Source organism: Lutjanus erythropterus, chromosome 11, assembly GCF_056507025.1.
Source record: "Lutjanus erythropterus isolate fLutEry1 chromosome 11, fLutEry1.hap2, whole genome shotgun sequence".
NCBI lineage: Eukaryota > Metazoa > Chordata > Actinopteri > Lutjaniformes > Lutjanidae > Lutjanus > Lutjanus erythropterus.
The window spans coordinates 16,032,329-16,058,216 of NC_139327.1; the positions used below are offsets into that span (position 1 = coordinate 16,032,329).

At 39.0% G+C, this 25,888-nt stretch overlaps 1 protein-coding gene across 2 annotated transcripts in view; it reads left to right on the plus strand.

Moving 5' to 3' along the window:
• The first annotated feature begins 3,092 nt into the window (after nt 1-3,092).
• Nucleotides 3,093-25,888, plus strand: part of LOC146318805 (cell adhesion molecule DSCAML1-like) — a 77,515-nt gene continuing 54,719 nt past the window's right edge. For both annotated transcript variants that reach the window (XM_084730959.1, XM_084730960.1), the window contains exons 1-3: nt 3,093-3,315; nt 15,189-15,509; nt 21,254-21,400. In XM_084730959.1, coding sequence (XP_084587085.1) covers nt 3,093-3,315; nt 15,189-15,509; nt 21,254-21,400 — 691 coding nt within the window. The remainder of the gene's footprint in view (nt 3,316-15,188; nt 15,510-21,253; nt 21,401-25,888) is intronic.

Here is a 25,888-nt window from a genome sequence, read left to right on the forward strand (position 1 = left end):
GTAATGATTTCCTGGACAGAGAGTGAAGTCACAGCCGCGCGTGCACCTTCCGTCAGTTATTCCTAGTCTCTCCTAACAGTTGGTCTGGAAGAGAAATACAATGGATGCTCTTTTTTCACATCTGACTCCGTGATTTACAGACTTAAGACGACTAAACTAGAGATGGTGATTGTTGGAACAGTGCCAAGACTAACAACGACAGTTTTGGTGAGTTGTGTTTTGTTTCTATCGAGTTTGAATGATGTGTGTTTTGTGATTATCTGCGGAGTCTGGTGGCTTTGAGGACAGCGATATAACGGCTGTTTCTGGTAACGTTCGTTTCTGATAAATGGATTTTACTCTTTAACAAAAAGGGATATCTCTGTTTCATATTGTTACCATACACTTAAAAACAGCAGGAGCCTGTGTACACTTTTACAGACGTGGTTAAAACGACTTGCACGCTAAAATTACTATATTTTTCCAATGAAGTTTTGCGGGCCGAGACGCTCATTTGTACGGGTCTTGTTTGACATGCAGGTGCTCTAGCACGACATCTAGTGGCAGTGGATATTGTAAACAGAACCTCAAATAAGTATTTCATAAGTTATCTTCTCTTTATATTCTCTCCACCTCCCTGATAATTGAAGTAAGGGAAATAATTTTTTCACGGTAGCCATATTGATATGGAGTAACAGGATAAACACAGGTGTTAACAATTATAATTTGATGTCAAAGTGGCTGCTGTGAAAAGAGTATTGCTAAGAAATCTGTGATCAAATTATGGGTTGGAATTTTATGTTGACCTATCAGCAATATATGAATTATTCAATAAAATATGTTTCTGCATGTAAAAATAGAAGGATTTTGCACAAAGGACTATGCAAAAATCCTTGGGGGCTTAGGTTTTTTTTTTTGACAGGTTGCAAGGATGTTGCATCTATCAAATGACTTTACTCTCTTGGTCTCCCCCTTTACACTTTGTGTGAAATAAAGCGTCTTATAGCCTACAGTATTATGAAATGTATGCAAAAAACGGAAATCTACGCGTTAGAATTCAAGCAGTTTTATTTCTTTTTTTTTATCAGTAGCACAGTTAATTCACAAATCATTATGCGTTATATCAGAGTTTTTATTTTTTATAATTATATATAATCCAAACTTGCTTTGAAAAACTGGCACAAGAAAGTGCCACGGACATAAATACAAGGTCATATAATACTAAATCATTGTGTAGAAATGTACATAAATAGGCGCACCTCCATGTGTAAGTCTGACCAGCAGATGTCAGCAGTGGCCTGCATGTGGAGCCTGAACTTCTGCTCACATCAGATCGCAGCAGCAGCCGCTGCAAGCAGGCAGCAGTGCGGTGTGAGGAGGACATGAGCTGCTGTTGACCTTTTCTTCAAGTTGTTTTAAGTTAAAAGAAAACCAAATTTTCAGTGAGTGACCTCTGACCCATGTGCGCCAAATACATGTGTGTAGATTTTTGTCACCTCAACTTTGTTGATTTCTGTTGAGGCTACAGGCTTTATGTTCTGGTGTCCTTAAATATGGGAAGGATGGGAAAACTTTTATTCCCATAATATTTTGAACACTACATTATTATTTTATACTTACATCATTAGGCTACTTATAAACAAAGTAATGATTAATGTGGGAAAATAAAAAAAAATGGTTAATAAATTTCAGTTTCATAAAGGCTGCACGTTAATGCAATGTTATGTAGGCCTATTACAATAAAATACACATCTCTGTCGTTAATTTGATCATTACTGTCAGTGGTCTGGAACGAAAGTTTCCACGTTTAAAACCATCTGATTCAGTCCACACATTTGCCAGCCTCAGGGCCTGATGTGTGAACTGCTGATATGTCTGAGGGTGTGAATGAATAAATGAGTGTGTGCCAAAATGTCAAAGGTAGAATCAGTAGGATTTGTCCGAGCTGGTCATAAACGCACCAGAGACAGTTGATTGTTGAGTCCCATTGCCAGGACGTCAAATACCGACGTTTTAGATTGGTGAAGCGTCCAGAGCACAGCTGAATAATGAGAAAATAAGAAAATGAGAGGGTTAGGGTCTCTGGAGGTACAGACACCACCACACACCTCTAGTGGGTCATGAGTGAAAGGGATTATGTTTATATGAGTGTATACATTGTTTTTAAGGAATGTTATGCATTCAACACAACACAATGCCACATACTTAAATTTCATTTAAGACATTAAGTGGTGGCAGAAAAGCCCAGAGCATCTTGTGGTTTCTCTGTCAGTCCCCTGTGAAATGAGTTTATCAATCAGCCAAAATTACACTGAATGAAAATAAATGCTTTTTCACAATTAAATCATTGCATTCTACTTTTCTGGTCGTTCTGTCTGGAGGCTGTGCGGCTGTTGCAGCAGAGGATCACTTTTCAGATCCACCTCTGGCCTCCACAGTGACTTTAAATATTCTATGAACTGGGAGTGTCCTGCAACTTACCGTCCTGATTTATGCTTATGCAGGGGAGCTGATCGCAGGCGCAACAGAGAGCAGGGTGAAACGGCAAAATAGCAATGTAAAAAGTTGCTCACTGTTCTTTGAAACCCTCTGTAATTGGTTTGATTAACCTGCTGTGTTTTTTACCTGCTGTGTGGAAGTGTCATGCCCCACACCCCGCTACTCTCTCTCCTCCTCTCTATCTGCAGTGCATATCTGTGCCCAAATGTCTACGCACGTTTCATGGCTCCGAAAGACAAAGAAAAACAGTCATTAGTCTGTGCTGCAGCTCCACGTCCCTGTGATTAATGCCCAAACTCAGAGGACAAGAAATGAATATAATTTTAGAGTCATCGCAGAGGCCTGAGCGGCTTTTGTAGATCCAGATTGCGCAAAGAAACGCGGTCATCAGGGGCGCACAGGTGGGTGCGCTCTCCAAGGTGCCAACAGATCTGTCTGCGCAGCTCCGCCGCTCACACAAACTGCCACATTTGGACACAACTGGACCAAAACCCAGCGTTCAGCTCCCATCAACCCGTGGTTTTTGCTGTGACCCGTCATCGTTCTGCGGTGTCTGATTAATGTAGGGAGGATGGATTTGTATGCACAGTAGTCTTGGGAGGAGAGGAGGGGACATGGGCGGGGCTGAGGCGCCTCTCATTTCCCCTCCATGCTTAGCGGGGCAGCAGGGCTGGAGAGACCTCCGGGGAGCACAGTCGCCAGTCCAGCACGGAGACCCGCCTGGCCAAAAAACCGCGCCTCACACTTGCCAGGATTGCCAAATATTCCTGAAAAATATACCTGCTATTTATGGCATGTGGCTTGTAACTTTACTCCTGCTGTACTCTCTCCAAGAAGGTAAGAGAAAAAGATTGAAATATTTCACACCCTGCACACTGAGCGCAGGAGTCAAGACTGTTTTTTAAGTTGAATGAAAAGTGATAATCGATCGAAATTAATTGATTTGTAGCTGTGGATGGTGTGTGTGGCTTGTGCTTTGATGTGTGATCGGAAACGTTTTGATGAGGAATTGATTGAAAATGATTCTTTCAGTCAAAATGTGTAAATCTGCTGCAGCTGAACAGGTAGAAATATTGTGAAAGTAAAGGTGTGAAGTGATTTTTTTTTTTTAGCAGGGTGTTTCGTGGTTTTATGCAGCGGCCCGTGATGCCTCAGATGGTGCTGATAGCACGGATTGTTTTCGCATTACCAACTCCAGTTATGAATATGTAAAATGGCTGAATAGGGAGAATGAGGTGCAAATACAGAGGGAGGCTGAAAAAGGAATGAAAACATGCATCGGCCTTCAAATATATCATTTCTTTGCTAATTTTAGAACAAATTCACCCCAAATGCGGCACTCTTGTAAAGTTTTGAGTCGGATTCTTGTGATTTTTGTTATCTTTGCGCTCTCATTGTGCAGCCTTTGCTAATTGCAGCTGTTTTGATGGACTATATTTGGCACAAGCGCTCCATTCCACAGAGGTGCTCCTTCTTTTTTTTTATGAGATTTTTTTTGTGTTTTTAATTACCTTTCTGTGCGATGACAAATTGTTGCCATTTAAAAATTGGATTGAAAATAAAAGGCCTCTTTTTTTTTTTTCTTTTTTTTTTTAACAACGGCCTTATTAGTTTAATGGATCCTTGCCCACATAAAGGCCATAATTAGTGCATTCAAATTTGTCCTCCTTATTTGATTCATTTGCACTCTTCAGTTTTTCCCTTTGTTTAATTGTATTTACATATATAAAAGACGGTCTATTTGTTTAAATGGATTCATTTTTTCTTCCTTGTTCGGTATATGCAGCAAATCCCCTGACCCTATTGCAAAGTTGATCTTGTGCTATTACAGTGCATTATAATAATCCTGAACAAATCTGCGTCGAAAATAACAGAAGTTCAACACTATCTCCACATGAGAGCTTTTTCTAGGCCTTTGTGTATCCTGCCTCACTGTTTGGAACCATGTTTACATATTGTTTTGTTCTTACTAGCACAGGCCCTGAGAGGGTGTAAATTTATCTATCAAAAAGTCTGTGATGGGGTTTGGCTGGAAGGAGGAATACGGCTGTTCTCGATGCAAACAAGTTGAAAAAAATAGGCCATCAGGTCCATTTGCCATTTTAAGTTCTGGCATGTTCTCATATTGGATTACCCTTTTTTTTTTTTTTTTTTAAATAAAGTATCAATTAGCAATTAGCCTTATATATGCGCTGCCCATGTGTTTTACTCGCCCCCCTTAAATTCACTAAATTTGTCAAATATTTGCGTGTGATTAATAGCAATTATTCAACTTGATAGGTGTGAACCCGGAGCCTCTCCGGCTTCATATTAATATGCGCAAATTTATTTCACCAAATGAGAAAGTCCAGGGGTGTGGGTGCAGATTAGAGACTTGCCCGGTCATGTTCCTCACTAATAGCGCACCTGGACCCCGCGGACGTGCTCGTCCTTCGTGTGTGTGTGTGTGTGTGTGTGTGTGTGCGTGTGTGTGTGTGTGTGTGTGTTGGCGGGAGCGCGGACGGAGGAGGGGATGTGACGGGGACATCCCTCATGGTTTTGTTGTTAAATGTTGGACACTTTTTGGATGTTACTTGTGCTGGAGCCGAACTGGAAATTCACTCATTTATTTATTTAAAAGGAATTTTAAATTATATATTAAAAAAATTCCATCTCCATTAATGATAAAAAATGTTGCTAAATTATGTCAGAGAGACTCAGGTTTAGGAGGCAATCAGGGTGTAGGGTAATTAACGGATCTCTGAAAAAAATGCTTGAAGGGTAATAACAGTTAACCAATTAAAGCATGTTGCCCATAATTTTTCCAGTAATACCAAATATTATACCCAATTATAAAGGATTTATTGTGATTTTTAATTGGTGATTTGAAAACAAAAACTTGTATTTTCCCCAAGCTATCATTTTAAATCAAATTCACAAATATATTTAGTGAATTTATTGATTAATTAGCAGTGAATTAAACCACTTTGATATGCAGGCCTGCTGTAGTCTTACGGAGTTTAAATTTTAAATCAAATTCATTAAAGGCATAATATATATAAAATTTTTTCTTAAAAATAACAAACTGTTTTTTTCAGTCATCACCTTGTCCCAAGTGTGTGTAAGTGGCTGTATCTGCAGAGACCCTGCCCTCTGCCTGTATTTCCTTATTTTCTCATTATTTTGCTGTGCTCTGGATGCTTTTACAATCCAAAACATCAGTATTTGACATGCTGGGAATGAGACTCAACAATAAATTATCTTTCTGGTGAGTTTATGGACAATTTACTGTAACAAAATTTACTGATTCTACTTTGAAACAAAATTAAACAAATAATAATAATAATTTGAGGTATGTAAAGCATTAAGGTGATCCCTCACCCTGGTACACTCTTGTCCTCTCCACTGCTCACCCTGTGCAAATAGAAATATGCAAAAAATCCACCCCCCCTTTCCCTCCCCAGTCCAATTCCCTGTGCTGCCTTTGCAAGGCTGCACAATTAAAGCTGCAGTCTGAGCTATAGGCACCACTCAGTGACAGAGCTGTGTGGTCCACAGGGGTGCCAATCATTACTCAGGCAGGACATAGGCCTACATTTTTTTTTCCAGCTCAAACCTGGCATTATTTAATTTGACAAAAACACCCATTGTAAAGAGGGTTTAAGGAGAAATATTAAGCTCTTGGTGTGACTTTTGTTGCAATTTTGGTTCTTTCAGGAGCCAGGATGCATGATTTGGATTTGAAATAAGGGAACTGCGCTCCAGCAAATATATGAAATATACAAATAGACTGTTGCTGGCCAGTTTTAATGATTGGATGACATATGAAACAATTTGACTTACATTTTCTCCACTTTTAACTCCAAAAACCAGCAATTAAATGAAATTAAATAGCACAAATGCCATTTTTTTTTCACAAATTAACAAAGAAAATATCTGCACTCAAATTTGGATCAATGTTGATGCCAAATGGTAGGTAAAGTCCTGGTGTAAGACTGTCAGCAGGGAAACGTAGCTCATTGCACTTCCCAGCTCACCAATAGGATGTCATAGCTCTGTCACCAGAATCCCTGCGCTCCTATTCGTCCTTAAATCTATCATAAATCCCATTGTGATTATGAGTGAGAACAAATCATTTAAAAAAACAAAACAACAGAAAAAGATGCAAATGAACACCATTGGCAATAAGAAATGTTATTTTTCCCCTCAACAAGAATTCTGTGTATATCACCACACTGATGCTAAATTGAGCCTGACCTCCTCCAAATTTTATTGGATGCCAGAGCTGCACATTTTCAGAAGGAGGGTGCGTTCAGCAAATGTCAAATCTCTGAAGCAAGTAGTTGTTTTTGTTGGATCTCTCTCTATCTCCATCTCTCCCTCCCTCCCTCCATCGCTTCCTCTCGCAGTAACTCCCCTCCCTCTCTCTCCCTCATCACTAGGCAGAATTAAAGGTTGGGGGAGGGGCAGTTTATGCAGACTGTGCTGGGACTTGTGATCCACAGATTTGATATTCACATTAAGAGAGAAACTGGCTGCTTTGATGTGAGGGGGAGCAGGTCCCAGGGGACTGCTGAAGTAGCACACTTTTTTTTTTTACTGACACAGCATAGGCCAGGGGGGGTGGGGGGTGGGTGGGGTGTTGTTGGTGGGTGGGGTGGGGAGCAGATTGTTGGGGACAGGGTGTACAGAAAGACAGTAGGTGGGGAGCAGCGATACCCCTTCGTTGATTAGATGTAACCCCAACAACCTCGCCCCCCTCCTTTACTTCTCCATCCACCCGCCAACCACCTACTTATGCCAGACCTCTGAGGATTATCCTTAAGATTACACCTATCTTTATCCCCGCACGTCCGCACCAATATTCAATTCACACCCCATCTCCTCCCACCTCCACCTCTGCTTCATTATGCCTCCACACACAGTTGTAATCTGCGTGCCCTCTTATCAGAAAAACCTTGCAACTCTCTGTCCCAAAAACACCTGAGCGATGAGTGACTGAGAGATGGCAGGACAGGTTAGCACAGTCTGTGTGGAAATTAAGCTGTTTCCAAGCAGTGAAGGAGAGGAGAGGAAGGTTTTGGACAGAAAGTTGAATCCTTCTTTTGACCTTTCCCACTAAATCCAATAAAGATGGAATGCTGTGAAAATTATTTTGACTGTAAGAAAGAAATGGGAAGACGGTAGGGTTCAACAGTTAAGTTTTTTTATTTGCAAGTGGGTCAAAAATCTATTTGTCTAAGGTCAATTTTTATTTGCCCCTTTACAAATCTTTCTACTTCTATTAGTTGTTATTTAATAACAATGAAGACTAAAGTTAATTGTCATGTTTAATGTAGAGCTGCAACGTCTATTAAATTTAAATGAATTGTTTTGTGAGACCAAAACCCAATGATATTCAGTTTAAGATGATAATAAACAGAGAAAAGAATCTCCATATTTGAGTCCGAAAACAGCATTATCAAAATAGTTTAATAGTTTAATTCTTTTTTACCACTCATACAGTTGGGCAAGTGAGTAGCTCGATTTACATGCCCAACATGGTGTTTTACTTGCCCCGGGCAAGCAGGTGACCTTTATTGTTGAAACCAAGAGATGGCAGGACAGGTGAACACTGGAGTTGCTGGCTGCTTGGAAATTAAGCTGTTTCCAAGCAGTCGAGGAGTGGAGGGAGAAGTTTCTGAAAGTTCACATGGCTGACGTGCATCTCTTGTCTTTGTTTAGTTGAATCCTCCCTTTGACCTTTACCACATGTAACTAAATCTAAAGACAGATAAATAGCTCATCAGTTAAGAAGAAAAATTGGTATTTTTGATTTTGAGCTAAACTGTCCCTTTAAGAAAGAAACATAAAGACAGAGATGGAAAAGGAGAAAAAGAAGAGGAAGAACATGTGGTCGGGCACAGGGAGCTTTGGGTGTGAGAATATGTGTGTATGAAACATGGGGGGCTCTGGTGTTTGTTTACCTCCTCATCACAATACAGTTGTGTGTGTGTGTGTGTGTGTGTGTGTGTGTGTGTGTGTGTGCGTGCGTGCGTGCGTGCGTGCGTGCGTGTCTTCACTCCTGTGCACACTCACATCCTGGAGAGGCGTAGATCAGCTGCATTATGCATGATGAAACCTTGCATAGGTTATGACTTCTGCCTCTCTGACATACATATTCATGCGTGGCTTTCTGGCAGGATGTATAAAATAGTGGCTGCAACTCTGACAGCCTAAGCTTTGGCTCCTGCAGCACCGCCCGTCAGTGCTCCAACACCTTCCAGTGAGGGCTGCTTTTCTCTGTGTCTGAAAGAGGTTGATGAAGCCTCCTGGGTGCAGGTGAAGAACTGCAGCGGTAATACAGGAGCCCCACAGCTGTGGTCAGTGCTGCTATCAGGGCACTGACTGTCCACATGCTGCTGGAGGTAGATAGGTGGCGTCACTGAAAGGAACAGGGACACCGTGTGTGTGACATTTAAAAGTAGTTTATGGGTGCGGCTAACAATATTTTTTATTATCAATATGTCAGTTGTTTTCTCAATCAATCAATTAGTTGTTTGGTCCATAAAATGCCACAAAATAGTGAAAAATGTTAATCAGTGTTTACCAAAGTCCAAGATGACATCCTCAAAGGTCTTGTTTTGTCCACCACCCAAAAACAGACAGTTTACTGTCATAGGAGAGTAAAAGAAACCAGAAAATAGTCACATTTTTTAGAAGATGAAATCAGATAATTTTTCCTTAAAAAATGAGTTAAAGCAATGAATCACTTATAAAAATATTATTGTAATAGTTGACAACTAATCAATTAAGTGACTAATTGTTGCAGCTCTAATATAGTTGTCTTAAATTGTTCATGCCAATTTGCAAGAGTCATTGTAAGTTAAATCATCTTAGATTAGTTTATAGAACTGTTAGTTGATTAATTAAATCTTCAATCATCAGAAAACTGATCTCCAAAGTTTTATGTCGTTATAAACACAACATCTTTGAATTGGTTTGAAGTGGTTGATTGAAAAAAGTTGACAGATCAATCCAAAATGAATAACTGAGTGCAGTTGCATCCCTAGATTAATGCAGGAATGTAACCTGACAGAACTTTTATACACATTGATTAGAAGGGACTGTCTTTTGTTAAAACTCAGCATTATTTCTGTTAATTTATTGTGACCACAATAAGTTTGATAACAGTATATCCATTAAATTTGTTAACATGGCATTTTATCAAATATCATTAAATGAAAATGTATATTAAACATACAACTAAAAACTATAACTTATAACAGTGCCTGTTATGGTCTAAAAATACTAACCATTACCTGCTGCGTTCTCACTGTCGTGGCTGGATATAAGTTAGTCTGGGAGGATGTTTGTTTGACAGGATGTTAACTACACCACATGCTTTTTGTTATGTTTCACTGTCAAGACTGCAATCAAAACATATCTGGCCCTTTTCCCTGATGATCAAGCAAATCGTAATCAAGCAAAAGTTTTCTAAAAAGTTGACTGGTGGAAATTAACTTAAAAAAAAATAGGTCAAGTATAGTTGGATGGCATAACCATTTTTTTAAAATTATAGTAACATTTCTACATTAAAATGTCTAAAAATGACTAGATCTTTGTTTTTGTTTTTGTTGTCTGTATGATCCCAAATGTTTTCATTGTTCAAAATACAACATGTAAATTCTGCCACTTGGTGTGACTCTCACATTAAAACATAACAAAAGAAGTAGTTTGAGGACATTGTGAAGTGGTGTGGGATTATGGGAGTTGTTACCTTCATGAATTAACAACAATCATAGCTGATGAAAATCTGTCTGATGTGATTCAGAAATCATGTTTATGGATGAGGTCCATTTCACACTACATTTAGTCACGTGTGCTGACTTCCTTCCTCACTCTCTGATGTATTTGACGCATCCTGTATTTTCTTGGAAGTCATAGCTACTACCAACTAGCTAGCAAAGGCTAGGAGGAAATGCACCATTGAATAAATTATGTATTTCTTTGTGTTTTAACATTGTTGGAGACATTTGGGATCATGTAAGTACACAACTCAACGAAGTATATAATATGTCTGGCATTTTAAATATTTTTATTTGAAAATTTCATGTATTATTGCTTTCAAACTCAGAGAAATACTAATATTTTATTCAAGGCAATGGCGTATTCCATTTGGTCAGAGAGTGAGGAAGGAAGTCAGTGAGCGTGACTAAACACAAATAAAACTTTTAAAAATACATTACCTTGTATGTGAACATCATTTCTGCTTGAATCATGTCAGATTGATTTTCATCAGCAATGATCGTTTAACAACAATGACGGCAACTCCCATGATACCATGCTCCATCATGATGTCATCAAACCACAGCTTTTGTCATTGTTTTTATGTGAGATGTGGAAGAAATTACATATTGTGCATTAAGTTTGTTAAATTGGTCTGTTTCACTCGTTGCCTAACCTGAAGTGTAACAACCTGACATGTAATTGATCCTTTTATTGGTTAAACATTACCTGAACTGTGGGGAATATTGACCCGTTCTGATGCACTTGTAGTCGTAGTGGCAAAATAGCTCAGTTTGATTATGACAGGTATGTCAATATCAGAGAGATTCAATATCATAAACATGTTGAACAGCTGTGTGTCAGGGCGCAGCTGGACCAACCTGAGTTTCATCTTTGACATTTCGGTGCTTTTATGTGTGGATTCAGCCATGACAACGACATGTTTAAGATGCCATCTCTGTTGTTTGCCTCACTGCTGGTACATGTGGCATTTTGTTTTCTTGCCACACAAACCGTATATACAGTACAGGTTGGCACAGGTGGCATGTAATGTTTCGACTGTTGGTTTCAAATGGGGTGGAAACTCCACCAGTCCGCCACAAACCAGGACTGTGCCAGTTGAGTTTTGGAGTGTACCCAGTGCGATGTGTTAACGTCGCTGCACCTGACCACACCTAACCAAACAGCCGTTTGTCATCCTATCACTGACTGGCTTGGCCACTGCTTGCATGTCACACATTTAAATTTTGATTTTGATTTTATTTTACGAAACTGTACACTAAATTACACTTTCTATAGGCAGCCTTTGTGTTCTGTTTTCACTTCTACATAATTAAAACATATTCGCTCACTTTGGCAGCTTTATTTGCAACCTGCAAATATTTGCGACAGTCTGACAGAATTTGGGGTTTGTTGACTTGAAGCTTCTAAATTTAGATTCTCCAGTGGGTCACTGTTGTTAGGTTAAATTGTTGCATTGTTTTTTATTCAGTCACAGCTTTCAAGTGCCAGCGCCACCATGGCAACCCACTCTGTCTCCCAGTGTGACTGAGCGCTGAGAGCTGCTTTTGGAGTGTGTATGTGTTTATGTGTGTGTATGTGTGTGTGTGTTTGGTGAGTGTTTGTGCAGTTCGCCTGGTTTTGACAGGCTCTGAGTGGTCGGAGTTTGCTCTGATCCCCTTTCTATTCCACCTCCCGCTCCATCAGTCCCAGCGCACCCTAGCCCCCAGTGCCCAGGCCCCCAGGCCATATAATCTACTGTATGAGAGGTTCTTGTGCTGCCCAGCCCCCCCGAGCTCTCAGGGTGACCCCCTCACTCCTCCACTTTAGTCCTGTTCCCCCATTGGGAGATTATAGATATTGCAATCTTTAATATGGGCTTTATGCTCAGGGGCCATTATCAGTAATCTGCAGAGGGGAGGGAGTCTGACCTGGTTTTTGCAGCCCATCACTGGACTGCCAGACACATTTTCATATACCATCTGTAACATTCTGCCCAGATTTATCAATCTCTAGTCTACTAGGGATAGTGGCACTTCTTCTTTGCAAGGAAGGTGGAATTATTTACAAAGAGATATCTGTCTTTGATCTGGTGCGCTGAGCTCAGTCCCAGCACAGTGACACTGTTGACAGTGATGATTGATTCTGTCAGGCTTAATTTGTTCATGTTTGTCTGTCTACATCAGCCACAGCATAAAGCCACGCCTCATTAAAGACACGGTTTAAACAAAGTCTAAATGTTTGAATACACTGGACGATCAGACACAATATTTACTTTCACTACTGATTTCTTGTGTTGCGAGTTTGGTAATCTCTTTGCTTATATCTGATGGACTTCTGATCCTTTGCAAAAGTATCAAAAACTTTATAATCACTGCTGACACCAGTGGTTTAAATCTAACAGCTGTTTTGGGTATTGTGCTCTGTGCACCTGTGAAAACTAAAAATCGGACCATGTAATGTGAACAGCAGGAATTATCTCTGTTTCCTCCACCTGAGAGCATGATTTCATGATTATTCAAAAATAATGTGATACCTTGAACAAGTAATTTAGCGGATGCAGCACAATTGCCACCATGAAAAACTAGTTAATTATAAGAAATAATGTAATTATCAACCCAAATGTTGAAACCTCTATCTGCAGACATTAAAGATCACTACCTCCGCATGTGTCACAGAACATCATATTTCTGTACACTCACTGTAGGCAGGGACTGTGATTAAAGCTACAAAGATTGGTCATTGCAGATCTAATTTATTTTGATAATAAATTAATAATTTCAGTTATTTTTCAAGCAAAAATTTTAAATATTTATTGGTTCCAGCTTCATAAATGTGAGGATTTGCTGCTTTTCTTTATCATTTGTGATAGTAAATGAGACTGTTGGTTGGACAAAAGAAGCACTTTGGGCTCTGGGAAATTGTGATAAGCATTTTCACGTTTTTCGACATTTTTTGACTGAACAATTTAGCAATTAATTGTGAAAATTGGCAGATTAATCAGTAATGAAAATGATTGTTAGTTACAGCCCCTGCATTGTATGTTAAAAGCTAATACTGGTAATTTAAGTGAGCAGAACAATAGCCTAGCTGGTGATATAACAAAGTCAAACAACAGATGATCTGGATCACAGAGGAGTGAAAACCTTTTAGATTTTAAAAAATATGTTTTTGTTTGAACTAAAACGATTTATTGATTGATCGATTAGTTGATACACAGAAAAATAATGGCTTGCTATTTTGATAATCGATTAATTTTTAATATAACTTTTTAAGCAAAAAGTTATAGCCTCTCAGTTGTGAGCTGTTGCTGCTTTTCTTTAGCCTATAGGACATTTTGAAGAGCACTTTTCACTATTTTCCATTTAAATAAGTGATTCTAAAACATTTTCTGGCATGACCCCCTTCAGAAGCTAAAAAAATCACGCCCTCCACCAACAATAATAGCAGAAGCAACTAACAAAAATGGATCCAACTTGAATCTTAGTGAAATAAATGTCAGTACAATAGCATATGCCCTGCTGTTTATACTGTATTAATTTAGAATTTTATAATTTAGTTCTATTTTTCACGATTTAACACATTGGACATATTTTCATTTTAGCTCCAGACCTTCAGCTCTTCTGTTCATATAGGTTTTTTTTTTCCACAATAGGTGAAATAATCAGATCTGTTTTGTAACTGTACCACAAACAGTTAGGCCTAATGAAACTAACTAATGATCATTAATAAAGATTATGTGTAAAATGACAATGGCCATCTCACTAAAAAAAACCTCATTTGATTACCAAAACACCTCAAGCTTTGTCAAAAGTAAAATTTTGGGACTTTATCAAAGGTCTTAAGTAATTTAACTATTAATAATCAAATTTCATCAGTCAAAAATGCAATATCAATATATTTAATCTTGTAGATTTTGTCACAGAAGAAAATGCATTTTTTGCATTTTTCAATTTTATATAGTAAATATTAACATTACTTTGAAAATTAAGCAGTTTCAAGAAGCAGTATTTAATAGGCAAAAAATATAGAGGAAAAAGCAATTTGATCTGTTGTTTTTTTTTTTTTTTTTTTTTTTTTTTAAGAAAAAGAAAATACACATTTATAACTGAACAACTCCCACAGTACTGAAAGCTAATTTTATCCAATTTGGATCAAAATCTTCTATCTTTCAGAGTATGTTAGTATCCTCCATGATGTTTTACAGACTTTCTGTGCTGAACTGAACAATTACAGGGTGAACATGTGGTGGGATAGTGTGTATTAGATGATATAATTTAGAACCATTGGTGGTTAACATCCACATCTGTCCATCATCAGCAGTGTGACCCCCCCACTCTTCTTTCTCTTCTAATCTTTCTTATAATGACTCCAAATTTGAGACCCCCCCCCCTTCCTCATTTGTCACTCTCCTTTCACTGCTGGAGCTGTATGTGTTTAATCTGACTGCCAATGAAGAATATTCCTGTATGTGTGTGTTTGTGTGTGTGTGTGTGTGTGTGTGTGTGTGTTAAATATGTAAGGAGATTAAATAGACTTAAATCTCTGCGTCTGGCATAGAAATTCCAATCACATAACCTATCAGCGCGTTCCCTCTCTGCCTCTCTCTGTGTGCACTCACTGTACGGAGGTAACAGGCTCCTCCCCCCTCCCATCCACCTAAACCATCACAGGCTTTAGCCCAAATCCCTGGCTTTCTGGATCACATGACTGATGTTTGCAGCTGGACATTTGACATACATTTGTTATGATTATTTTGCCACACATTTGAAGGACATTCCCACTCTGTCCATTTTTTGTCCATTAATGTGATGCTTATCGCTTTAAATCAATAGCAGTGGAATCCTGTTAGCTTGAATTCATTCTTCCATGTGTTTACAGCTCATAACAGGTGCTTACTGTTGACCTCTGACATCCACCTTGGCCTGTTAAGTGACGATTTGTTGTTTGTTTCGTCCTTGCAGTACACAGTGAGGATGTGGGCTCTACCAGGCTGTACTTTGTGAATGCCTCCCTGCAGAGGGTAACCTACTCCAGCTCGGTGGGGGTGTCCCTGCCCTGTCCAGCAGGGGGCACCCCCAGTGCCATACTGCGCTGGTACCTGGCCACCGGCGACGACATCTACGACGTGCCCCACATCCGACACGTGCATGCCAATGGCACCCTGCAGCTGTACCCCTTCTCGCCCTCCGCCTACAACAGCTACATCCACGACAACGACTACTTCTGCACGGCCGAGAACCAAGCCGGCAAGATCCGCAGCCCCAACATTCGCATCAAAGCTGGTGAGTTTTAGGGCTGTAGTCTACTAGGGTGCCTCTGATGCTGCCTAAAATCTGTTAGTACACAAATCTACTGCACTACTACTGTACTAGTACTACTGCAAGGAGTTTTAACTGGTTATTAAACAGTCTCAGTTTAATACTGCCGCCTCTATATGACCTACTGTACATAATCAAACGCAGCCATCAGTGAGAAGATTGGCTATTTCTATATAGTTTTTCTTAATGCCTGCCACTAGGTTGGATATAGCATGCAGACTGGAAGAGCTTATGTTTTCATTTTACCAGGGAAATTTACATTAGCCAGTATAAAAGAAGCAGGAGGAGATCATTTTACTTTTGATAGTGTAACTTGTAGTTATGATGGTGGAAACACCATTGCTTTTATTCACAGGTGCTTCCAAAATCAACACATTATGAAAGTTCCTTGCAGTAGCTTTAACTTAAAATAAACAGTAAAACAACATGGAAAAAATTGCAGTTTTCAAGTTTGAATTCAAGTCATGGACAGTTGGTATCAGTCCACCCTTAAGCTTTAACTGTTACTGGCTGGCACACACACATGCGTACACAGACACAGACACAGACACAGACACACACACACACACACACACACACACACACACACACACGCACACACGCACACACACACACACACACACACACACACACACACACACACACACGCACACACACACACACACGCACACACACACACACACATTGCCATCAAAAATAAACTTGTATCTACTCAGCTTATCTGTCCACTGAGGCTGGGGGCCAGTGTAGCTATATGTGCGGGTTCTTTAACATGGTGTCAATTAGTTTGGAGCTGAGTAAATGTTCACAAGTTAGGCCTAGCTGTCTCCATTAATTTGGGTGAGTTCAAAGTTGTGGAAAAAATCAGTGGTTCAATCAAAAGGATGTTTTCCTTGCCACTGTCACCTTAGTGCTTGCTCTTGGTGGGAGCTATTGGATCTAGACTTCCTCTATATAAAAGTGCCCTGAGATAACTTCTGTTATGATTTGTCACTATATAAATAAAATTTGAATTGAACATGAACATATTCCCATCCAATCTTTGAAAATAATGGATTAAGAAGTGCTTTTCTCCTTCCCACCAGTATTTGTCTGACCAGTGGGAATTTGGCCAGACAAGAGAACATCGACCAGTCATTTGATGAAGCAACCTGAACATGTCAGCCTTACTGAGTTTGGACCACAGTTGTGAAGGGACAAACACAAACAAAGACTAAGGAATCTGAAAGATTGTCAAAAAAGAAGGCCAAAGGCCAAATTGAGCCACAATGTGATGAGAAATGGAACAAAAAGAGATGGTTGTGAAAGCATAAAGTAGAGCAGATGTGATTGGCAGCTGCAAAAAGCCCAACCCACACGCAGAATCACCTGCCCTAAAATAGCCCATCTCGACCTGAACACAGATTGACCTAGAACACAGTCTACAGAGAGAACATCTGCATCACATACTACACCAGGCTTCGGCCTTCACTCGCACCTATTTGACTGAGCTGGTGATGAACCGCTGCACTTTATACCGACATAACCCCTTCAACTGCATCTACAGCACGGCACCATCTGGTAGGATGAAATCCAAAACACAACCCCTGCAGTACTTAGAGCTGAGTAGCAACTCTGATGTGATTTTTAGATGATATAACCAGATCAGATGAAGAGGAAAAAGTGTGACAATAGGTTATATCACATTACTGGCTCATCCTCATTGACAGTCCTTCACTTTTTAAAAGGACAGTACCACAAAGGCCACCAAAGCCACTTGGATATTTTTCATGAAGGCTTTTTAAAGCTTTACAAGGTGTGAAAAGCAGTTCAAGACTGGGTGAGATCCAGTTTCAAGTGTCAGTGACCTTATCACCATTTCTTACAGCGATGTCTGTGAACCTAAAACAGGGTAATTTAAATATACTTCCTTTACAATACTTTTTTTTCCAAGTTTTCACAAGCTGAATTATTTCTCTTAAATTTTGTTCCATGTCAGTGAGCACTTCTTCTTTGCCAACATAATCCATCCACCTGACAGGTGTGACATATAGAGATGTCGATTAAACAGCATGATTATTGGACAGGTATTCTTTGGACTGGTCACAAAAAGGACACTAAAATGTGCAGTTTGATCTTGTGACTGTTTCAATTTGGGCTACTGATACAGTTTTTTCCCAGGAGGGCAAAGTCACGACACACCCTTCGCTGCCTCTGGTTAGAGTTAGGATAAGAATATCAGGGGGAGCCAATCAATCACTCCTCATGCCTAAACCGAATCAACCCAACCAACGCTGGCAACAAATACAAACCAATCAGAGGCGGTGTAGGGCGGGTCATGACTTTGCCCTCTGGGGAAAAAAATTATATCTGAAATTTCTGAAAATTTAAGAGACTTGTGAACAAAATTTGAGAGAAAACAACCTTTTGTATGTTTTAATGCTTTTGTTTTGTGTACATTAATATAGCTCAATACAAAATAGTCAAAATTTCTTTGCACACCCTATAAATAATAAGACATATGTCTATTAAATATGTATACAGAATATATTATAATACACTACAGATAGAGAGACACTTAAATAGAAAAATATTACATTATTACAATTATTGTGCAAAGTTGAACTTAATAGCAAAGCAAAAAGGAAGAGTAGTAGTGTAAAGGTAGTTTATTTTTGGAAATTTTGACCAAAAGCCGCCTCTGTTGCCATCATATCCTCTTTTCTGTCCTCCTTCTCCTCCCTTCTCCCTCCTTCTTCAGACTGTCCTCTTGTGTCAGACTAAATATAGGCACAGCACACTTCTTTAATTATCTCTCATTAACAAACCTAATTGGTGCTTTCCATTGATTGGACCGCGCAAGGCTTCTTTAATAAGCGAGACCTCATCTAAAGTAAAATAGTACATTGGGGGTTTGGGTTCCTTCAGCTTTAGAACAGGCAGAGACACATGAAGAAGAATTTCACTGAACAGTTACATCAAACCACAGCTGGAACAAAACTACAGCTGGATGATAGTTACACTGCATCTATTGTCCCCTCCTCCTTCCCATCATTCATTCAGGCCAGTCAGTCCCTCCCCCTTCCCTCCTGCCATCAACATCTGTTTTCATATTCTGCCTCCCAACACCGACCTGAACTAATACTCATATTCATTCTAATACTAATACTAGCGCCAAGTTGAGGATTTGAGCCAGGACCCTGAGCTGCATGCCAGCCGGTTGCTGCCTTCATTCCCACATGACCCTAAAGCCTGGCCTCAGGAGACGAGGGATTAGCATGAACCAAACATCCTGCAGCCAGCGGCCTCTGTTAGGGCCCCGACAGCTCTAGTGCACAGGTTACGGTCAGACGGGATGCAGACACTGTTTTCGGGTTCAGTCTGTGGACGTGATGTTCCACTCACCCTGTCACTGAACAATAATTGACAAGGGTTTCACTTTAATCACCTTTACGCCTTCACGGGTAACAACAATTTCCATGAAAATTCACATCAGTGGTGGTTTACTCTAGGGCTGCATGATATGGTCAAATAAACATATATTGTGATTATTTTAACAGATACTGCAAAATTATTCAAGTTATTGGAAATGATCATTTTTGCATCACAATTTTAATTTTCTTGCAAAAACAAACTAATAAAATCATGATGTGCAACATTTGTTTGGGGGCTGTACCAAACAAACATGGCACCTTACATCTGGAGAGCATTATAATTCTGTCTTGTTACACATTTTTTCTTTATCAAAAAATTGAAAGGTCTGCCATTTGGATATACACCTGGCCATATTGCAATTTGGATAATATTTTGATCCACTGTGCAGCCGTAGTTCATTCCATGTTGTTTCAAAAGAACTTCACAGTTCTGTTTTATTTAACTCATGTGTTCAAAGATGTAAATTTGCATGCACTTGCATGTGTTTCCCTCTTTGCAGCAGGAATGTATGCATGCTGTCATCGTGTCTGTTACTAGGGAAGGGATTCCGAACCAGTTTCTTAGCAACCTTCGGATACGTCCTAGCTTTCATGTGATTTTGCTAATGAGTCCCTGCTCATTCAACAGAGTGTAAAATATTGCATGAACCTGCATAAACTGAAGCACCAAATAACCCTGCAGTTTACTTTGACTGTGCAGCAGCTCTTTGGTGTTCCTTATGAAGAACTTCTGTACAAAAACAGCACATCAGTGTTGCGTGGTGATGTCACGCCAAAGCTGGAAAGTAATTTCCATGATTATCCCGCTTAATGGCGGCTTGCGCCATTTATGGTGAAAGCAGAGGCAGGATTAGAAGAGTTCAAACAATACACAAGAGTGGGCCAGTAATTTCCAATGAATACATGTGGAGTGCTGTGGTAATTGATGAAAGGGTGTTTTGCTCTGGAGTGTTAATGTGTTGTTTTTGATGATGTAAACACGAGCAGATTATTGTTTTTGTCTCAGAACAGGACTAACACTGAACTACTGTGTGATTAAAAATGAATTTGCCATGATGTTTTATTGTCAAAACATGTTCTGGATAGATGATGTTGATGATGTTTTTTGTTGGGAGGATTTTGAGACCAAAACAGGGAAAATTTTGAGTTTCATTGACTTTGTTTCCTGAGTTCTGATGACTTATAAAAAATGAAAATAACAAAATAAGAACTATACATATTACCAGATGCCTTCAGATGACCTATAACTGACAGTTATATCTGTCAGTTAGCTGGAGAGGGCAATGAAAAACATGAGTATCCTGGGAATATCAAGAGGGTTGTCAAGTATGACAGTTAGTCAATTAATCAGTTAGAAGATCAAAAGAAAACTGATTGCCAACTAGAGATGAAAAATATAAAAATTAATTATAGTGACCAAAATTGATCACAGTTATCAGTATTATCACAGTATTTTTAAAATGTGCTAATAAAGTACTAATATACAAAAAAAGTTTAGTTAGTTTTTTGGACTCTTCCCCTTTGACAGGAAGTTTGTTTGAAGGTCTAACAGTACAGATACACACACTGAAATCTTTTCACCAAGTTTACATTCAAAACCGCTCTATGATTTGAAATAAAATGAAATGTCCTTTTGCAGTTTCAATGTTTGTACAACAAAACCATGTTGCTGCTACACCTGCACCTCAGAGACTTTTGCTGATTTTGATTCATGCAGGGCAGTATTTACTGTGAGTTTTTAAAAGTGTGGTAATCAAACATGGTTTTAATGATCATTAAAATTTGATACAGTAAAACTCATTGTTGGGAACTTCCCATGAAACCAGTGATCATTTCATTCCTATTGCCAAGTATTTTGATAATCTATAAATAATTTCTGTCATTTTTCAAGTAAAAATGTCAAACATTTGCTGGATTTCCTTCTTGTCTTTGTCATTTCTGGGTCTTTGAGTTTTGGACTGCTGGTTGACCAAAAAGCAAAATTCAAAGACGCCACCTGGGGCTTTTTGTTTTTTTCATAGTTTTGTTTTCACATTTATAGACTAAACAATTAGTTGATTAACTGTGAAAATAAACTGCAGATTTATTAGTAATGAAAATAATTGTTATTTGCTGTCGTACTTATAATAAAAAAAATATCTTGAAATGTATTTGTGTCTGGCTGGAAAAGCTTCTGAAATGATATTTAGACCATCATGGGTCACCACACCTCAACTATTCAGCAGTAGGGAAATAATCTTGCCTTTAAAAGCTCGACATATCAGCAGTCTTAATATCTTTTGTGCATTTTTGCAGTTTTCAGGGAGCCCTATACCGTGCGGGTGGCGGACCAGCGCTCGATGCGGGGCAACGTAGCTGTGTTCAAGTGCCTCATCCCCGCCGCCGTGCAGGAGTATGTCAGCGTTGTGTCCTGGGAGAGAGACACCGTTTCCATCGTCCCAGGTAGGACATCACATGAATGAATGTGGATTATGGAAAAAGGATATAGGTATGTTTTTATCTTCTGTGTGTGCGTGTATCTGTGTGTGTTTGTGTGTGAGGACAATTGACGCACCTCTGTGCTCTGTGTTTGACCAAACTCTTAACTCGTGTCTTCTGTCTGCTCACTGTTCTGGATCACTGATCTTGTCCCCCTCCTCCTCCCCCTCCTCCTCCTCCTCCTCCTCCCTTATTCTCTGTTGTCTTCCTCCTCTTTTCCCTCTCTGCTATCACTGCTTTTACATCTCATCATGTACAGTTTTCTCACCCTAATGTCAATAATCGTGACTGACACTGCATTAGATAGACTCTCTCCAGAGTCGCATGACTATTCCACAGTTTCTCCTCATCAGATCTATTTCTGTCCTCTCCCTACTTGTCGTTACCACCATGTCCTTGAAGAACAGGGCCACAATTAGAGACACGGCATGTCAATAGGACTGTGCCCCCACATTCATCTTCATTAACCTCATTTGTGTGTGTGTGTGTGTGTGTGTGCAAGAGAGAGAGCAAGAGAAATGTAGTGTTCAGTCTTTCTGTCTGTTGTTGGTGAATACATTATGAGTATTTTATTATGTGATTATTGAACAATGTGTATTTGAGATCTACTGTATGCATGATTGTTTTCTTGCAATAACAACGTGGGAGAGAGGGATGAGAGATAGAGGAGAAAAATGAACCAAAGGAGGAGAAGCAAGGAGGGTAGTAGGGCAAGAACGGCCTCAGGTCCTGGCAGATGGCGTTTTATATTATATGTATGCAAAACACACAGACAGCGTGTCACACATACACATGCACCAAGGTTGCAGCAGTTTGTTATTTTCAGACATTTCAGTGTGTTCATTATCAGTTTTTGTGCACAGTATTATAGTGTTTTACTTTACTTTGTTTTACATTTTTGTCTTCAGTCAGCATTCCAGCAGAAAGCTGCTGCATTAAGGAAATACATCTATTTTGTTGAAATTAAACATGCTTCAGTTTTGACTTTCACTGTTCTGCTCTCACAAAAATCACTTTTTTACATGCAGTTTGATTAGACATTACAGTATTCTTTAGGGGGAAGTAATGATATCAAAAACACCACAATAAAATCCACAGTATTTATCACAATATTATAAAACAAAGAAAACATGTCCATATTAAGTAAGATATCTGGTATGTACAGCATTTTTTGTTTATATAAATTATTTTTTCCATCTTACAGTGCTTCTGCTTTCCTTCTTGAAATACAGCAGAAGAATCCAGCCTTGCAAAATAAAAACAGTACAACAGACAGTAGCAGTCTTTTCACTGACAAAATGAAATAATATAATTAATCATGTCATATTGCAGTAGATATCATCACTGTCCAGTACATTTGAGATTTATAGCAACATTGCGATATTCAATGCCCAGTTCCCAATTCCCAGTATTCTCATTTTTTCAACACACTACTCCTCAATTTCTTTAACTAAATACATTGAAATGTCAGAATTAATGAATGAGATTTTGCTTTTTGTTCTCTGTAGCTCTTAAATGGCATTTTACATAAAGCCAGGCCCATATATCAGTCATTCGATACCATCGGCCTATCACAGCTATATTGGTCTAAAGCAGTATATATGCTGTCTGATTTGTGCTGATTTTAAAACTTTTTTTCAATATTAGGGAATAAAAAATCCTGATATTGATATATCAGCCGACATATAGATGAAATCCAGAATCAGGGCACTGAAACAGTACACTTTCACTGGTGTTTTTAATGAATAAATAAATACATAAAATAAAATAAAATAAAAAACAATCTGCATTATGGTCTGTAAAAAAATGTTGGACAGCATGTAAGCTAATACCTTTATGGACTGATATAGCTGTGCCAGGCCAGGTAATTTCAGCCGACCAATATATGTTTGTCTGTCTCAAGTCATTTTGGACAACAAAGTGTTTGATATTTGAGTGATCATTGCAATATCAGCTGATATATCAATATCAGATTTTTTAAACTTATAAATATTGTTGTCAGAATTGGTCCCAAAAATCTATTATCCCCTAATTTTAAATCTGCACAGATTAAGGGTTCCCGTCATGTTTAGTTCACAGTGACAACGTAACGTCTTATAATTCCTAAACATAAAAACAGTCGAGCTGGTTTGGATGTGCCAGTCTTCCTCTCTGTGTGTATTTATGGTTTTTACGTATGTGGTGTTGCTGTGCATACTGTCATGAGGCTGCTGTGTGTAATTAGGGGTATATAGGTCAGTTGAAGAGCAGTGAGTGTGAGGATCAGATGCTGAACATGATGAGCTGCTCACTGAACTCAGCATTCATTTCCCTATGACAGCAGCACAGTGCACACAAACACAACAAGCACTCGCAGCGTGTTTGGGTTCAACCTTGACCCCAACCTCCCCATCCATCAAGTCAGTGACCTCATCAGCCTTACAGCCAATCACTTATTTGTGACATAACCTGGCTTTGAAAGACATCTGCAGAGCAGTTCATAATCTGAATATTGTCAGTGCACTCTCACATGGATACACAGAAAAAATAGAAGCATGCACACATACATACAGTGAATATACAGTGGTCGATGCATGTTGTTATATAAACAGTCTAATGGGAAACAATATTGATGCTGATCTCCAACTTCTCAGTTAACCATGTCTTTGAGTTAACACCACCAGTCAAACTCTCTTTCTAACCCCCCAAACCCCCACCCCCCACCCTTTCGACCGGCAAAGGGACTGTCTGGATTGGTCTAATGAAGATGTGAAAATTGAAATTGATTTTGTTACTGAAAGCTCTCCGTATGCGTGTGAGTGGGCGGTTGCCTGTCTTGCCTGTCACTACTTCTCATGCTTGCCTTAAGAAAAACAGCAGCAGGAGTTGCAATCGATTTTGAGTCAGTAAATCCATATGTGTTTGTGTGCACACATGCACCCCCCTCTTTCTAAAACTAAAACACCTATTCTATCATTTTACTTTGACACTTGTTGATGTAAACCGAAATTAAATAGTTTTAGAGTTTAAATAACATGGAGAGGCTTGCTTATCCTAATTAAATAAACACATTTGAAAAGTAAACTTGAATTCGGTCAGGACCTTATATTATAATAAAAGTTAATATATTATAAAAGAATAAATAATATTATAAAAGAGAGGAACAAAACCGCTAACTTTCCACTGCTCTGTATTCCTGAACAAAACTTTACATGATTTGCTATCTAGCCAAACAAAAAGTTAACAAAACATTCTTGGCAGAGAAGCTTTAATTTCTCCTTCTTTGACAAACTTGTTTGCCAAATTTAAGAAGCAGTAATGACAAATAAAGGAAGATTAAATACTGACAACAGCACAGTAAAGGAAAAAAAACCTTTTTTCTAGGAACTTGATTATTTTGCCCAGTCCATCTGAAAAAGGAAACTATTTTTAAAATTAAATCTCCTTAAGTGTAAGTTCAAAGTTGAAACTAGATCACATTTTAAATTGGAGTTTAAACAGAATTAAATTTTATCTCAGTTTAAAGAGAGGTTTAAATGTAGCAAATGTATGTTTTTTTTTTTACATTTTAAGACCATTTAAAAGTTTGTTGAAACATAATTTAAATTTAAAACATGATTTAATCTGGTTTTAAAATGTATCCCTGTTGGTGGTGGAACCCAGCCTGGACATTTCATTTTACACACAATCACACACATATTTTTAACTTTGTTCAAATCTCCATTAGCTGTCTCTGTGTTAACAAAGAGGGACATTGTCTGCTGAAATCCACTGGAAACAGCAAGCCAAAGCACTCAACCATCCCTGAACTTTATTTGAATTTCAAAAACAATCCTTTAATTCAGGTCAGCTGTGATTGGCTAGTCGCTTCATTGCAACACACACACAAAAAAACTAGAATTGGTTCTATTTTCCAGGAATGCCGTTCAGCTGAAAATGTCTGCACAAAGAATATGTTGGAGACGCCAAAGCTGAGTGCCTCGCTCACTTAGTTTCAATACATAGATATTGTTTACCTATTGATTTTAATTGACCTCTGTTAGAGGTATTGAAGCATTCAAGTCATTGTTCTTTGTCTCTCCTCTCTGATTTCCCACCATCTGAATACAAAGTAAGATTACAAAAGTGACTGGACTGCTCATTTTCCTTTGAAAAAGTGAATATAAATTGTCCACTTCGTCTTCACTTCATACCTGCACCTTTTCTCAGAGGAATCATTATGTGCAGACCCTGATCAGTAGGACGATCACATACAGCTCTGAAGGTTGAGTTGATGACATAACACAACGCAGCCATGCCCTCTGAACCCCAACAGGTTCCATTTTGTCAAACGCACATGTTCCCCATCTGGAGCCACGCGTATGAGTGTGTGTGTTTATATGTGTGTGTGTGCGTGTCCCCTTGCCTGTCCCACTTTCCTGTCCAGCCAGGACAGTGAGGGGGTTTAAGAGGGGAGGGGTGCAGGCAGACTGA